We start from the raw sequence: 14,633 nt of genomic DNA, 5'->3' as shown, positions 1-14,633 counted from the left end.
CTTTACTAAATTCCATGTACACAACATATGACCTGCCCTCATCAATCATGTTTGTAACCTCTTCATAAAAACTTTAGTTTGTAAGACATGACTCCCCCCCCCCCCCCCTCCCCATATAAAGCCATGTTGACTATTCCTAATGTCCATCCTTTTCCAAATGCAAATAACTCCTATCGGTAAGAATCTTCTCCAATAATTTCCCTATCACTGATGTATAGCTCACGGACCAATAATGTCCCGGTTTGTCAGTCCGATAGCTAGAAATGACTGAGTATATTTAGTCATCGAGAGATGCAGCCATTCAGCCCACCGAGTCTCTGCCAACTGTTGAACATTCATTTACAATATGTTCATAAATAATTTAAAAATGTGTAATACAAGATTTAGTTTTCTCTTTAGAAGTCAGGACTTTGCAGCTGGCAAATATCAATGGAATGAGCATTGCCTCCATCCATGGAACTGGAAACATCCAAAACACATGCAAGCCACATCCCACTCTTGAGCTTTCATTAATCATTCAAAATACTTAACGTTCTTTAAAATATATATATATCTTCCCATACACATTAACAACATAGTTAATCCAATTTGTGTGAATCCTGACAAAACTTAGCAAGTTTGTGTTTCACCATTTGACTCCATGTGAAGGAGGTTGGAGCGGAGAAACCTCTGAAAGAGCTTGATCACCATGTGCAGGACATGCACTTTTACATGGAACTTCTGTCCTTCCTTAGTTCTGTCCAGCTTGTTACAGATCGCTTTTACTTTGCCTTTGATTTTGTGTTTGTTCTGATCTATTCCTCGAAGGATTACTTCCCTCCATCTCCAGCATGCTGATTCTACTGCCTAGCACACACCTAGTCCCTGTGTTGTAACTCTGTCAGGTATCAGCTGTGCCTGGGGCAGTCCCCAGCACGGTCTCCTACTCATCTCATTGAGACTAGGTTGGTCGCTGCCTTAGTGATAATGTGAAAGTGTAGCATTTCCCATCCTACAGGGTTGCTGTTTGCGATGCCCAATTATTCTCAGCTAATGTGGACAGTATCGATCATGATGGGGATCGTGCATTCACATTTTTAATAGCATATATAATACAACAAAAGGACGAGATATTTGGAGGACCTTGTTTCCCCATTCATTTACATCATCGCTGAACAATATCTTAACTCCGTCCAGTCTTGATTCAGTTATCCTTAACATATTTACTTAACGAAAGTGTTCATTTTTTGCTGTTGAAATATTTTATCGCAGCCTCAGCAGTCCTTCTGAGGTGGGTGTTTTGGGGTTAAGAAAGATTAGAAAGATTAAGTTGGAGGTAAAAAATTGCAGCACTTCAGGGTTTAAATGCCAGCCTAAGACGTGCTACTTGTTTTGTAAATTTCTACTTGTTACTTTATTGGATTTAAGATGGCAACTTAAATTGGACCTCCTGAATGAGGGATTAGCACAATGAGACTTATCCTTCTCTAAGCTGATATGTGTTTGCCACCAAGTAAAGTGGCAAATGTTGCAAATTGCAAATGTACATTTGCAAAAGAGGTGGCACAGCTGTTAGACCCGTGTTCGATCCTGACCTCGGGTCCCATCTGCAGGAGCTTTCATGTTTTCCCTGTGACCGTAGAAGTTTCCTCCGGGTGCTCCCACATTCCAAAGATGGGCGGCTTTGTGGGTTAATTGGCCGTAGCAAATTGTCGATAATATGTAGGGGGTGGATGCGAAAGTGGGAAACCAGAACTAGTGTGAACCGGTTCTTGACGGTTGGCATGGTATCAGTGAGACAAAGAGCCTGTTTCTATGCTCGTACCTTTCATTCAATTCAATCAATCAATTAATAAGCTGATCACAGCAGTTTCTGGATCATAGTCTATTTCCATAGTCAGGCTCACCTACAGAACACAGCCCAGTTCAGCCCTTCCACAATGATATTGCAGCCTTGGTGCCAAGCAAGCACTCAATTCCATAAATAATTTTAACAAGATACCGGAAAGTATATTTTCTGGCAGGTTGCGAGTAATCACACTGCACTCTTGGAGACTGTACGCTAACCATTTCCATGTTGCCTGAGGCATAATGCTCCTTTCGTTCACCCGCTACATGGAGAAGCCATGCAGAGAAAATTTCTATTGTGTTGGCATTGTGCAAGTCACTTAAAGTTGCATCATATGGCTGTTATAAAACAAAATGTTTGCAAGAAAACCTCAGGAAAACAAATAACAAGTTCTCGCTCTTTAAAGCTCCCTGATGACTTGGTTGGTAAGGAGACTTTGATATAAACTGGAAGGCTGCTTTTTGAATCCTGCTCTGAGCTGAGTTAGCTGATTTCAGCTGAGGCAACATAAAAGCAGAAAATGCTCTGAAGGTTCGGCAGTGTCAGTGGAGAGCAAAGCAGTTGTATCGGGCCACTAACCTTTCATCAGAAACATTTATCCCAGTTTCTTATTCGCAGTGGTTGCCTGAGTATGTTCAGCAATTTCTATCATGTTTCCAAAATCATTGTTTTCTTTGAGGTTTTTTTATTCACTTATAGTGTATTTGAGTATCCTGATATATATCCTGATATCTTGACACTACAGTGTATTTGAGTAAATGCAGATTTATTTTAGCATGCTAAGCTCTGGAGTATGAAGACTCTTAATTACCCCACTGTACTTTAAAAGGACAATTCCAATCGGCTGTACTCTGCTGCCCTTGATACCAGGGTGTTGTTGGGAGCCTGATGTGAATCCTGCAATGATGACTCTACCCTGGCTCAGTGTGGAAGGCTGGTATTGAGTGGTGGGCAAGGTGTACGTCTCAAGGCTTCAGGCACCTTGCCGACCGTTTCTGGAGTCTGTGTTGAAAGACCACTCAGTTCCTATGGTCTCCCCCGTCACCTTTTCTTGGAAGTACCAATAGACTCATGGCCTGCACCTTTTCAATCGTGGAAATGGTTTGAGGGGTGGCTCATTCTCTGTTGTATGCTAAACCTATTTTTATTGTAATGATGATCCAAAAGACATTCGGTGATGATCCCATGATTAAACATATCACATAGCATGGGATGATTGTAAAATTCATGGCTGGAGATGGTCATGGCTTGGCACTTGTGTGGCACAAGTACAAGTTATAATGTCATGCCTAAATGTTGTCCCAGTTTTACTCTAAGCAAGCCTCAGTCTGAAGAAGGGTCTTGACCCAAAAGGTCACCCATTCCTTCTTGCCAGTGATGATGCCTGTCCTGCTGAGTTACTCCAGCATTTTGTGTCTATCTTCACAACCATCTTGCCTTGCACTGGAAATTATTTCAGTCAACTCATGGGAATATCGAGCATTGTTCCAAATTTTTTCATGCTTTCATTCATAGTCCAAAAGAAAACAAAATGGATAAAACATATTGCATTGATCTCTAATACTGTTTTACATAATCTTTTGTTCTTTAGAAAAATTGATATTGTCATATATTTGAGATTTCTTTAGCTATCTTAAAATCGTGCTGTTTAAAAAAAAATCTTAAGTGTTTGATGATTGAGTGCACTAAAAATGACAGTGGTTTTGTAAAAATAGAACAAAGCACTCAGTTTCAATGCTTTTTGTCATCTTTTTGTAGTCATACTTTGTGGTTTAGACAATATAACATTTAACCTCACCTTGCCAAAGAAGCCAACCAATTTAGTTGAAAAGTTGTTTTTGGGAAGTGTTGTGGCCCTTGTTTTAGAAACAGCACTGTTGATGCATTTGCCCTCTAAAGCAAGCACATCGAGTCAGACCTTAGTGATATATTGTTTACTCTTTTGCTTGATCAAGCTAATGACATTTATGTGGCACACAAACATGTTGACCATTGATCGGGAGAAACTAAACAATTAGGCCTCTGATGATTTTGAGTTCAGTTGTTTGCCATTGCATTCCGAGGTACAGTAGAAGGCTGAGATGTAACTGTTATTGTGGGCAACCTTCTGAAGAAGGGTCCTGACCCGCAGCTTTGTCTGTCTATTCCTTTTACAGACGTTGTCTGACCCGCTGAGTTACTCCTGTACTTTGTGTTTTGCTCAAGATTCCAGCATCTGCAGTTCCTTGTGTCAACCTTCTGTCATTGGTGGGCCAATTGTAAAACATCAACCTACCAACATACAAAGCCTGTCAGCAAGTAATGTAGTGTACAGTGTGTAGAGAAATAGGTTCCAAGTTGACTTTCTTGATATTTGCATGGGAACTCTCAACGCATGGGCAATATGGCGAAGCAAGTGTGTATCTAGCAATGTATACACTACAGTAAACCCTTGTTTTAACGGGCCTCTTTATAACTGATCTACCGACGGCTGCCCATACCACCCCTGCTCGTGCCGCCGGCCCCTGCCACTCGCAGCCCCTCCCTGGCAAGCCCCTCCACTGCTGCCATCACTGGCCCACACAGCTTCCCCGGCCGTTTCCAAGCCACGCCTGCCACCACCACCGCCGATCCTTACCCGTACTCCAGCCACGGATGGGCTACGACCATTAACTCCACCGATCCCCGCTTCTTCCCCGGCCGCCAGCAGGCTGGGGCCGTCAACTCACCTCGATTCCATGCCCAATTCCAGACCAAGAGTCTGAAGAAAGGTCTCGAGCTGAAACATAGCCTATCCATGTTGTTCAGATGCTGCCTGACCTGCTGAGTTGCTCCAACACTTTGTGTCCTTTTGTGTATTAATCATCAACTGCAGTTATTTATTTCTACTACTTATACAATGATAATACTTTACTCAGTTATAGCAAACAATCGGCAATAAAAGACACCTATGGTCGCTTATTATAAGGGTTTATTGTACGATCTACGGTAAGGATTCTGTAGCAGTATAGCAAAATTAAGTGTAACCAATGTTAGAAAATTGAAATAAAATTGGAAAATGCTGCAAGTACTCAAGTTGGACAGCATCTCTGCAGAGAGGAACAACTAATGTTTCCTAATGTTTCAGTTTGCTGTTCTTTCATTGGAACTGTGAAGAAATAGTGTTAAAACTAGCTTTATGATGCCAAAAGGCAGAGGGTGGAAGGAAAGAACAAAAGGGAAATGCAAAAAAAAAAAAAGAGGAGAAATTGTAAGACAAAAGCAACAATAGTGCAGGTAAAAGGTGCTGGCGATACGAGGAGTAAGGGCGCAATAGCTCAGTCTGCAGAATACGTACCTGAAATCACCAACGAAAGGTGGAGGGAAAGCTGGAAATATGGGGTGGAAGATGTGGGATATAACATTATTTGTAATTTGTGAGCTGAATCTTGTGCTAGGAACGCTGCAACATGCTCAGTTGCAGTGTGAGATGTTGTTCCTCAAGCCTGCATTGACCTACATTGGGACATTGTTGGAGGCTGAGGAGAGAGAGGTCATCGTGGGAATAAGGCAGAGAATTAAAATGACGGGCAGCTTGAAGCTGGAAGTCATGCTTGTGAACTGAGCTGTGATGTTCTGCCTTTGGTGTCCCCAGTGTGGAGAAACTAAAGTAACGAGAACCTATTGCAGTAATAAGAAATTGAAATTCTGTCTAAATCACTGCTTCACATGTGAAGTGTGTCTGGATGGTGGGGAGTGATAGCTAGAAGTTACATCATCTACACTTTCAGAAGAGGCTGTCAAAGAATGGAGGAGTTGTTTTTTAGTAGAGGTAGAAACGTGACCCAAAGTTGCCAGAGGGAATGGTCCGCTTGCAAGGCAGAAGGGGTAGAAAAGGTCAAGGTGTTTCACCCTGGTGGCATTGGGAATTAGAGCGGATAATTGTTCAAGCTGGTTAAGCAGAAAAGCGAGGTCAAGGGTATCCTACCCTTGTTCTGCAAGGAGAAAGGGAGTGAGAACTGAAGTGCAAGAAATAATGTGGCCACAGTTGAAACCTAATAATTCTGTTGGAAGGTAATCCATGGCTGAGAAAAAAGAAATGCATTTTGTAGGCTCTGGTTTGTCCTGCAACAAAGATGACTTCATCACAACAAACATGGTGGGAATTAAAGATGCAGATGGGTGGCAGAGTGGGGGTGGGGTGGGGGGGGGGGGGGGGGGGGTGGAGAGAGGAGGGATAACAGAATCAGGTTCTGCAGGTAGACATGATGGGAGGGAATGCAGTGGACACTGATTGCCAGCCATTCCCATAAAATGGTGAAAATTGGCAGCTCAGGTGAAGAAATGGGAGCTGGGTTGGAGAGGCTAAATGCGGGAAGATTGTTCCCGATGTTGGGGAAGTCCAGAACCAGGGGTCACAGCTTAAGGATAAGGGGGAAGTCTTTTAGGACCGAGATGTGAAAACATTTCTTCACACAGAGAGTGGTGAGTCTGTGGAATTCTCTGCCACAGAAGGTAGTTGAGGCCAGTTCATTGGCTATATTTAAGAGGGAGTTAGATGTGGCCCTTGTGGCTAAAGGGATCAGGGGGTATGGAGAGAAGGCAGGTACAGGTTACTGAGCTGGATGATCAGCCATGATCATATTGAATGACGGTGCAGGCTCGAAGGGCCGAATGGCCTACTCCTGCACCTATTTTCTGTGTTTTCTATGTTTTCTATGAGATAACACCTAGGAGGTCATACATTTACTGGAGCAAGAGTTGTGAGGTAAATATTTATTATTTACATATATTTCATAATGTAAGCATGGCTCACATCAGCAGCATTTATTACTCATCCTTGATTCCCTTGGAGAAAGTGATGATGATATATTTCCGATTTAGGACCCTTGCCCATTGCACTAATGGTTTTGTTCTCTTCAATGTCTTGGCTTACTCTTTGTACACCTGTTTTTACATCCCTGGGAAAGAAACTGTTTAATATTGTCTTTGCTCTGGGCTATCTTCTTTATGGTTGAACTATTGATTCTGTTGAAATATAATTCCAATTAAATGTTCCCTCTTATCAGGCAAAACTTCCAGAATTGAAGCCTCTTCCCCTGTCCACTGGTGAGATGGTCACAGAACACGAGGAGCTGGTTTGGACACCCGGTGTCAATGATTGCGAGCTTCTGATGTACTTGAGAGCGGCCAGGTAAGACGGCGCTGGAAGCCTGATCCCTCCCATTAACTGGTTCAGAGAATGCAAGTGCTTCAAATACATATGAGGAAAAAAATAATCAAACGTTTTCACGGTCAGGTTCCAATATGATCATGGGTTAAAGAAAACTATTCTGCTGTTTTTTAAGATGTTTTATCTCCACCTAAACCCATTCTGAAGTGCTCCCTATCCATATCGTATACTGTCTCATCAGTAACAAAGTGCATGGCCCGAGTGGTGTCCTCTGTCGATGCCTTTCTGCATCCATGTGCAACTAAAAACATGAGTCCATGCAGCACTGTGAAGACCTGGATTACCCTCTGCTTGTTCCAACTCACTGTCTTTGAAGCATGCAGGAAGTAGAATTTATTGTGATTATTATCTTTGGCACTCCAAAGAGCCTACTGGTAGTAATGTGCAGAGGGATAGAGGAAAGGGGCAAGGGGCGAGAATAAAGGCTGACCAAATTAACAAGGACATTGGGCACTGAAGGGATTGGCATTATTTTAGTGGCATTACGTAAGGAAAAGATAACAGTTCAGCATCCAGTTTGAAACTAAACAACACAAAGGAGAAGGGTTGCACTGATCTGTTTGACAAATGCTGTGGAAGCATCAATTTCTTCTGGGCACCTGGATGTGGGAGAGCTCAAGGGAAGCCTTGAGCTTTTGTGCTTGATTACTAATCATTGACTTGGTAGGTTCAGATGTGATGCATTTCATAGTAACATTTCATAGTAAAGTAGGCTGTTGATATGTTATACTAGACTTTAACACATGGGGGTGGGGTGGGGGGTGGGGGGGAAGCAGATAGAGAGATTAAAAGTAATCAATAGGAGGAATAAGTGGGTGCTGAGGGAAAACTTCTTTCACCCAGTAGGTGGTCACAGTTCTGGAATTCATCATCTCATAGACTGGCAGTGGCAGAAACCCTCTTCACATTTAGAAAACACTGGGATGTGAATTGGAAGATTAAAGATCCAATGCCAGAAGATGGAACTAAGTTGGGTAGCTCTATTTTTTGACTGGCAATTGGCTGAACAAACCTGTGCCATTCAAAAAATTTCCATGATCTTTATGATTCGACTTCAGACGAGGAGGGGTAATTAACACAGTTTATAGCACATTGCTCCATATGATAATGTCACTATCTCAACTGAAGAGTCAGGCACAAACATGGAATTGTGATAACCTCTGTGGAGAGAAGTGATGAGCAAAAAATAATCATTGACCATTGGGATGAAGAACAGCCTTGGAAGGGATTCTCGGTGCTGCCTTGTGAGAGAAGGGAAATGGACATACCTTGTGGCTAAGATGCATTCTGAAAGAGACATAAAGTTTCATGCACCTTGTTATCCTATTTTTTTATTCAAAGTACTAATGAGTAATAGTTTGAATGCTTAGAATTAATTTTGGTTGGAATTGAAGGAAATTGTTGAGTTTCTCAATAGTAGTAATGTTAATCCCTTGGAATCTTATTCCTGTGCAATCCCTTGGAATCTTATTTCTGATTCCATCGTTTGCACAAAAATTAAATTTGCTTGCATTAATTAAAATGTTATAGAGATACTCTAGGGACTGTTGAAAATTCCTATTGAAATAATTTTAGGCTTGAATTGGATGTCATGTTATGAAAACAATATGGAAGCAATTGCTCAAATGTACATATGCCGATTAATTGTATCTGTAGATACATCAATTTACCTGTTTGAATAACGGAATGGTAAACATATTTTTTCGAAGTGAGTCACAAAATTATGTAAGATGTCAGTCATGTTGCTGCAATAACATTGCCTCGCACAAGTTGTTTAATTGCTTGATTAATTGTAAATGCCAAAAACACGTATCATAGAATTTCAGTTGGATAATTACTATTATGTCGGTTTTTTGCCGTTTTGATAATTTAAAAAATATATATAAATATACGGTTTGCACTGTCAGTAATACAGCATGTGTTCTTATGCAGGAGTATGGCTGCCTTTGCAGGCATGTGTGATGGTGGATCAACAGAAGATGGCTGCCTTGCAGCATCTCGAGATGACACTACAGTTAATGCATTAAATACTGTAAGTTTTTTGCATGTGGGGCATTTTACTGAGGCCTTGGAGGATATTAACACACAAAATTCAGCATCAAAGCTTTAATTCTTGTTTCTGAATCAGAGATGTGTTTGTGCAATAGATAATTTGTGTTGTGAAAAGGTTATATAAAAACAGTGAAAGTGACATCGTTTTGAATCCATATTTTTTAACAAGCAAATGGCAGTTGATCAAATGTTGACAATTTAATCAGATTTTACTATGAATTGTATTGAATGCACACAGCTTATTCATTTAATTGTGAATATTTAATTGGATATAAACACAATTGAATGACCACTGAGAGAGCATTGTGAAATACTGGATTTTTTAAGGTCTAAATATTGCTGGTCATCTTTAGTCTCCTTATCGAGTCCACATCACAATATTACAAATTGTTCAGATAGAGCTGAAGGCACTTCTCGGCATCTGAATGCAATGCCGTCTTGCGCTTCTTGTTCTTCTCGTGCATGGTGGTGGAAAGATTGGTGGAAACAGGGCCGCAACGTCAACGCTCTTTCCTTGACCCCATGCCCTTTAGTGTTGCCTTTATAAAAAAAATTGAATTAGACAAATTATGAGGTTTGTGAATTAAAATTTTACTTATTATCTACACAACTGGACAGATCGAGCAGGAAGGAATGATATACTGAATAAATGTTCGCTTGTCATTTTAGGGAATTGGACAACATCTTCCCCTTTAGAACCAGAGCTCGGCATTCCTATTGTACCACAGCTTATATTATAACCAGAACCGTCCAAGTATTTAAAGACTTTATTTATCTACATTGCCAGACGCTGTGTTAGCAAGCTGGTGCTTGCTACCTTGCTGTGTGGGTGTTGGACGCACATGCTAATTCCTCCAAAGTTACGGAAGTATAACAAAAACTTCATCAATTTTACTGCAGTGCATTGTATAAATCAAAGTTGGCAGTTCACTACTGCAATGTTTTATTTATGTCGTGGCAGGCTGCTGCAGAAAGCAATGGAATTTACTGTTAATTGTGAAAGATAGCTGAGAGGGACACAGAATGAGAAATGTCATTCGGCTGTACGGTGAAGTGTAATAAACATATTCTTCCAATCATTATTTATACGACAAAAATACAAATGACTGTAATTGCATGAGAAGCATTGGATCAATTTGTTTATATTTAGCCGTGATTCTTACTGAATAAGCTGTACTAGTAAGGGAAAATGAAAGAGGACTTGGATTCATTGGAATTATAGCTGATTAAATTTAAAATTGCAGTCCAAACAGGAACTTGCAAAATTGTATCAGGCTAAAACGGTTTTACTCATTGGGCTTAAAAAAAAATCCCTGCTACTATTTATTTATTAAGTTCTTTGTAGAGCTCTGAATAAAAATCATGTCTTTCTTACAATTTTAAGTTACAGCGATGCCCCTTTATTCATGAATAATTCATTATTTCCCATTTTTCTCAAAATGTGTGTGGACCTCGTAGAATGGAGGCCAATATAAATAGCTAATTGGAGGGCTATTGGCTTTTCGCTGTGCAAAATGAACTGAATGTGCTGTCATCTCAAAGCATGTGAAAGATGTATCGCATTGTAGTGCGTTAAGGGCTGGTATGTGCCACTCATGGATAGCATTCTCAAGAAATGCCTAATCTCCGTTTCCCTTTCGGCCACAGAGTGCTGGCCTACTAATTACCACCAAAGAAAGGTGGAGAGAAAACATCTGAGGATACTGCACTCTTAAGTCAAAACAGGAATTAACAGGAAATATGCTTTGGACCGGAGATAAAATGTGGTAGAAATGTAAATTTGAAATAGAACAGAGAACAGCACAAGAACAGTCCCTTCGGCCCACTGTGTCTGTGCTGAACATGAAGCCAAGATCAGCTCTTATCTGCCTGCACGTAATCCATACCCCACCCCTCATTCCCTGCATATCCATGTGCCTGAACAAAAGCCTCTTAAATGCCACTCTCACATCTGTCCCCATTACCACCCCTGGCAGCGGGTTCCAGGCATTAACCACCAGTGTAAAGAAAAGGTTGCCCCACACATCTCCATTAAACTTTGCCCCTCTCACCCTGAAGCTATGGCTTCGTGAATTTGGTATTTTCATCCTAAGAAAACGGTTCTGACTGTTTACCATTGAAAAATGGGCTGAAAGTCCTCAAATTCTGAAAATCCAGCTTGCCAGCTCTACTCTGAGAAAGGAACACCAGAAATAGCTTTGACAACAATTAGAAATGTGTAAACGTTAATTAGCACAATCCTTATTTGATTACTGGCTCTACTGTATTTGCATTAACACCTGGTATTATTCAATACAACATGAATTTATATGAATTTTGAAAAAAAAATCCAAATGGCTGATATAATCTGTTCAACACAGAATAGACAAAGTTGTCTGTATTTTATATCCACTTTGATTTTGGTTCATTTGGTATAGAAACATAAGGTGGGCATTCAATCCCTCATTTCTGTTGTGCCATTTGGTAAAATCAAGGCTGATCTCCAGTGCCATCTCCCTTGATTCCATTTATATTTAAAGACCTATCAACCTCTGTCCAAAGCAATTGAGCTTCCACCTCCTTTTCGTGAAACAAGATTTCAGACCAACTTTTCAGTCAACGCAATTGGTGTGCCGCCATTAAATTCTGAAGACACTTTTACTCCATTTTTTAATAAATTTGAGTTATGAAGTAGTCTGTGTATTTTGCACCCTTTTCCCAAATATATTGTCCAAGCTACGCTATGCTTTGAAAGGTACAGAATGCAAATAATTGCACTCCCATTTTTCAAAATGTTTAAAGCAGAGAAGTACCATGTTCCCCTCATGAAAGCTTGAGAGTATGGAACATAAATACTGCAGATTACAGTGTTTTCAGTCCATATAGTTTTAAAATGCATTCATGTTACAACAAGATAAGATTTTTTTAAGTGAGTGCAAAAGATTTTCTGCTTTTCTTTGGGGAAAGTGTTGCAGAGCCGAGGGATCTAGGAGTACAGGTACATTGCTCCCTGAAATTAGTGTCACAGATAGATAGGGTGGTAAAGAAGGTCTTCATCAGTCGGCCTTCATCAGTCAGGGTATTGAATATATAAGTTGGGACATTATGTTCCAGTTGTGTAAGGTTGGCGAGGTTGCATTTCGGTGAGTATGCCGCCATTAAATTCTAAAGACACTTTTACTCCATTTTTGGTGAGGTTGGTGAGGTTGCATTTTGAGTTTTGTGTTCAGTTTTGGTCACCCTGGATGTCATTAAGCTGGAAAAAGTGCAGAGAAGACTTACAAGTATTTTTCCAGGACTCGAGGACCTGAGCTATAGGGAAAGATTGGGCAGGCTAGGACTTTATTCCTTGGAGAGCAGGAGGCTGAGGGTTAATCTTATAGAGATGTATAAAATCATGAGGGGAATAGAAGGGGCGAATGCATAGTCTTTTACCCAGAGTAGGGGAATTAAGAACCAGAGGATAAAGGTGAGAGGAGAAAGACTTAATAGGAACCCGAGTGGCAACTTTTCACACAGCGTGGTGTGGTGGAACGAGCTGCCAGAGTAGTTGAGGCATGTAATAAACAGCAATTAAAAGACACTCAGACAGGTACATGGACAGTAAAGGTGTGGAGGGATGTGAGCCAAAGCAGGCAAATGGGGCGAGCTTAGATGAGACATCTTCCTGGCATGTACAAGCTGGTACGAAGGCGTGTTTCTTTGAGGTATGACTCTGATTATGAAAACATTAAATCTGTGATATGAATAAAGTTCTTGGTATGCAGGAGTTGAGGCAGAGGAGTTCCCCACAATAACTTGGCCTAAATTGTTAATGAAATTAAGCTGCACAGCCTGACAATGTTTTCTTTTCATTAATGATGCTGTACTTATTTTCAGAGTAGCCTGTAATTCAATTCCATTGCAGTTTTCATCGTTACTAATTATGTCTCCAGGCAGATAGAGCTCTGCAGGTTTGGGCAGTGAACAGCCTCGCCACTGGGAAGACTCAGAACGGTTGTCGAGCATCATTTGCATTCCCGCAATGAAAACATGTGCACTTGCTCTCATTAAAAAAAAGTGAAAAATGAGCACATTCTCCCATCGCTTGGGAGAAAAATGTACTTTTACAAGCCCCATGCACCATTCCTTAATCAAAAAGAAACCATCTGACCAATTTTCTATTTTCTGCAAATTTATTTTACATGGCAGCTGAGATGTAATTGGGGATGATGTGGGTTTGCCCTCCCTTGTCTGGATAGAGTGGATGTGGAGAGGTTGTTTCCGCTAGTGGGAGAGTCGAGGACCAGAGGTCATATTCTCAGAATTAAAGGACGTTCCTCTAGGAAGGAAATGAGGAGGAATTTCTTTAGTCAGAGGGTGGTGCTTCTGTGGAATTCAGTGCCACAGAAGGCTGTGGAGGCAGTCAGCGGATATTTTTAGGCAGAGATAGATAGAGTTTCGAATGGTACGGGTGTCAGGGGTTATAGGGAGAAGGCAGGAGAATGGGGTTGAGAGGGAAAGATAGATCAGCCATGATTGAATGGCGACTTGACAGGCCGAATGGCCTAATTCTGCTCCTATCACTTACGAACTTTTGTGGTATTTGGCAGGACTTGTGTCATAAAAACACCAGACTAAAGTCAGGAATTCTGTTAGTACAATGTGTTACCTTGCAGTTTATTTTGTTGAATTCAGGCCTGCCATGTCATGGATACTGGCAAAGAGTGCCTTAAGTGAATGCATTAGGAGTTTTAAAAATTAGAGTTAAATAATTGTCCGTTGCAAGATTTTAAAAAAATGCTCCTTATTTTAGAGATGTAGGCACTATTGGATAAACTGACACTTGCTGCTCAATCCCGATGGTCCTTGAGAAATTGATGCTGTTCTATTCTTTATTAGAGTTCTAGAGCATGGAAACCGGCCCTTTGGCCCACTCGTTATCTGGCCCATCTGTGCTAGTCCCATTTGCCCCATTTGGCACATAACCTTCTAAACCTTTCCAATCTGTGTACCTGTCCAAGTTTCTGTTAAATATTGATAGGCTATTACTTCATTACCCCTCCTTTAATAATGGTATTGCACCATAAGCAAAGAGCCAATTATCTCTGCAAAATTTGGGTAATATTTTGAACGTGTGATGATTGTACTGTAGTCAATAAGATTTATTTGCAGTAAGATGCAGAAGCTTTGGAGAGGGTTATCATGGGGCGAAAGGCCTGTTCTATGTTCTATTTCCCTCTTCTCCAATCCCTCATTGTACCTTGGGAATGATTAGGAGATGACCAATGTTTGATTTGACATCTTTTAAGCGCCCTTTCTCTCTGTGATTATCATTCTAAGAAACGTGATATTTAGGTAATACTAGACCAGGTGGGCCCATTCCTCGCAGAGGGGGGACAGGGAAGGGGAGAGGGTGTGACTGAGGAGCCCACTCCCATTCTCCCCCACCTCCCCTTTCCCCACGACCCCCCTTATCCACAATCTCTCCTCCCCCCACCCCCCCATTCTCTCCTCCCCCACCGCCACTCTCACTCTCCCCCACCACCCCCCTTTCCCCCACTCTCTCTTCCCCCTACCCCCCATTCTCTCCTCCCCCAGCCC

General features: G+C 41.2%; 1 protein-coding gene across 1 annotated transcript in view; it reads left to right on the top strand.

Moving 5' to 3' along the window:
• Positions 1 to 14,633, top strand: part of LOC144591021 (arginine-glutamic acid dipeptide repeats protein-like) — a gene marked incomplete at its 3' end in the record, with an annotated part of 78,289 nt that overhangs the window by 28,494 nt on the left and 35,162 nt on the right. Inside the window, exons 3-4 of the mRNA XM_078395368.1 lie at positions 6,856 to 6,980; positions 8,952 to 9,051. Coding sequence (XP_078251494.1) covers positions 6,856 to 6,980; positions 8,952 to 9,051 — 225 coding nt within the window. The remainder of the gene's footprint in view (positions 1 to 6,855; positions 6,981 to 8,951; positions 9,052 to 14,633) is intronic.

The sequence above is a fragment of the Rhinoraja longicauda genome, unplaced genomic scaffold (assembly GCF_053455715.1).
Source record: "Rhinoraja longicauda isolate Sanriku21f unplaced genomic scaffold, sRhiLon1.1 Scf000510, whole genome shotgun sequence".
In the NCBI taxonomy this organism is placed as follows: domain Eukaryota; kingdom Metazoa; phylum Chordata; class Chondrichthyes; order Rajiformes; family Arhynchobatidae; genus Rhinoraja; species Rhinoraja longicauda.
This window is presented reverse-complemented; position numbering and strand designations above follow the sequence as displayed.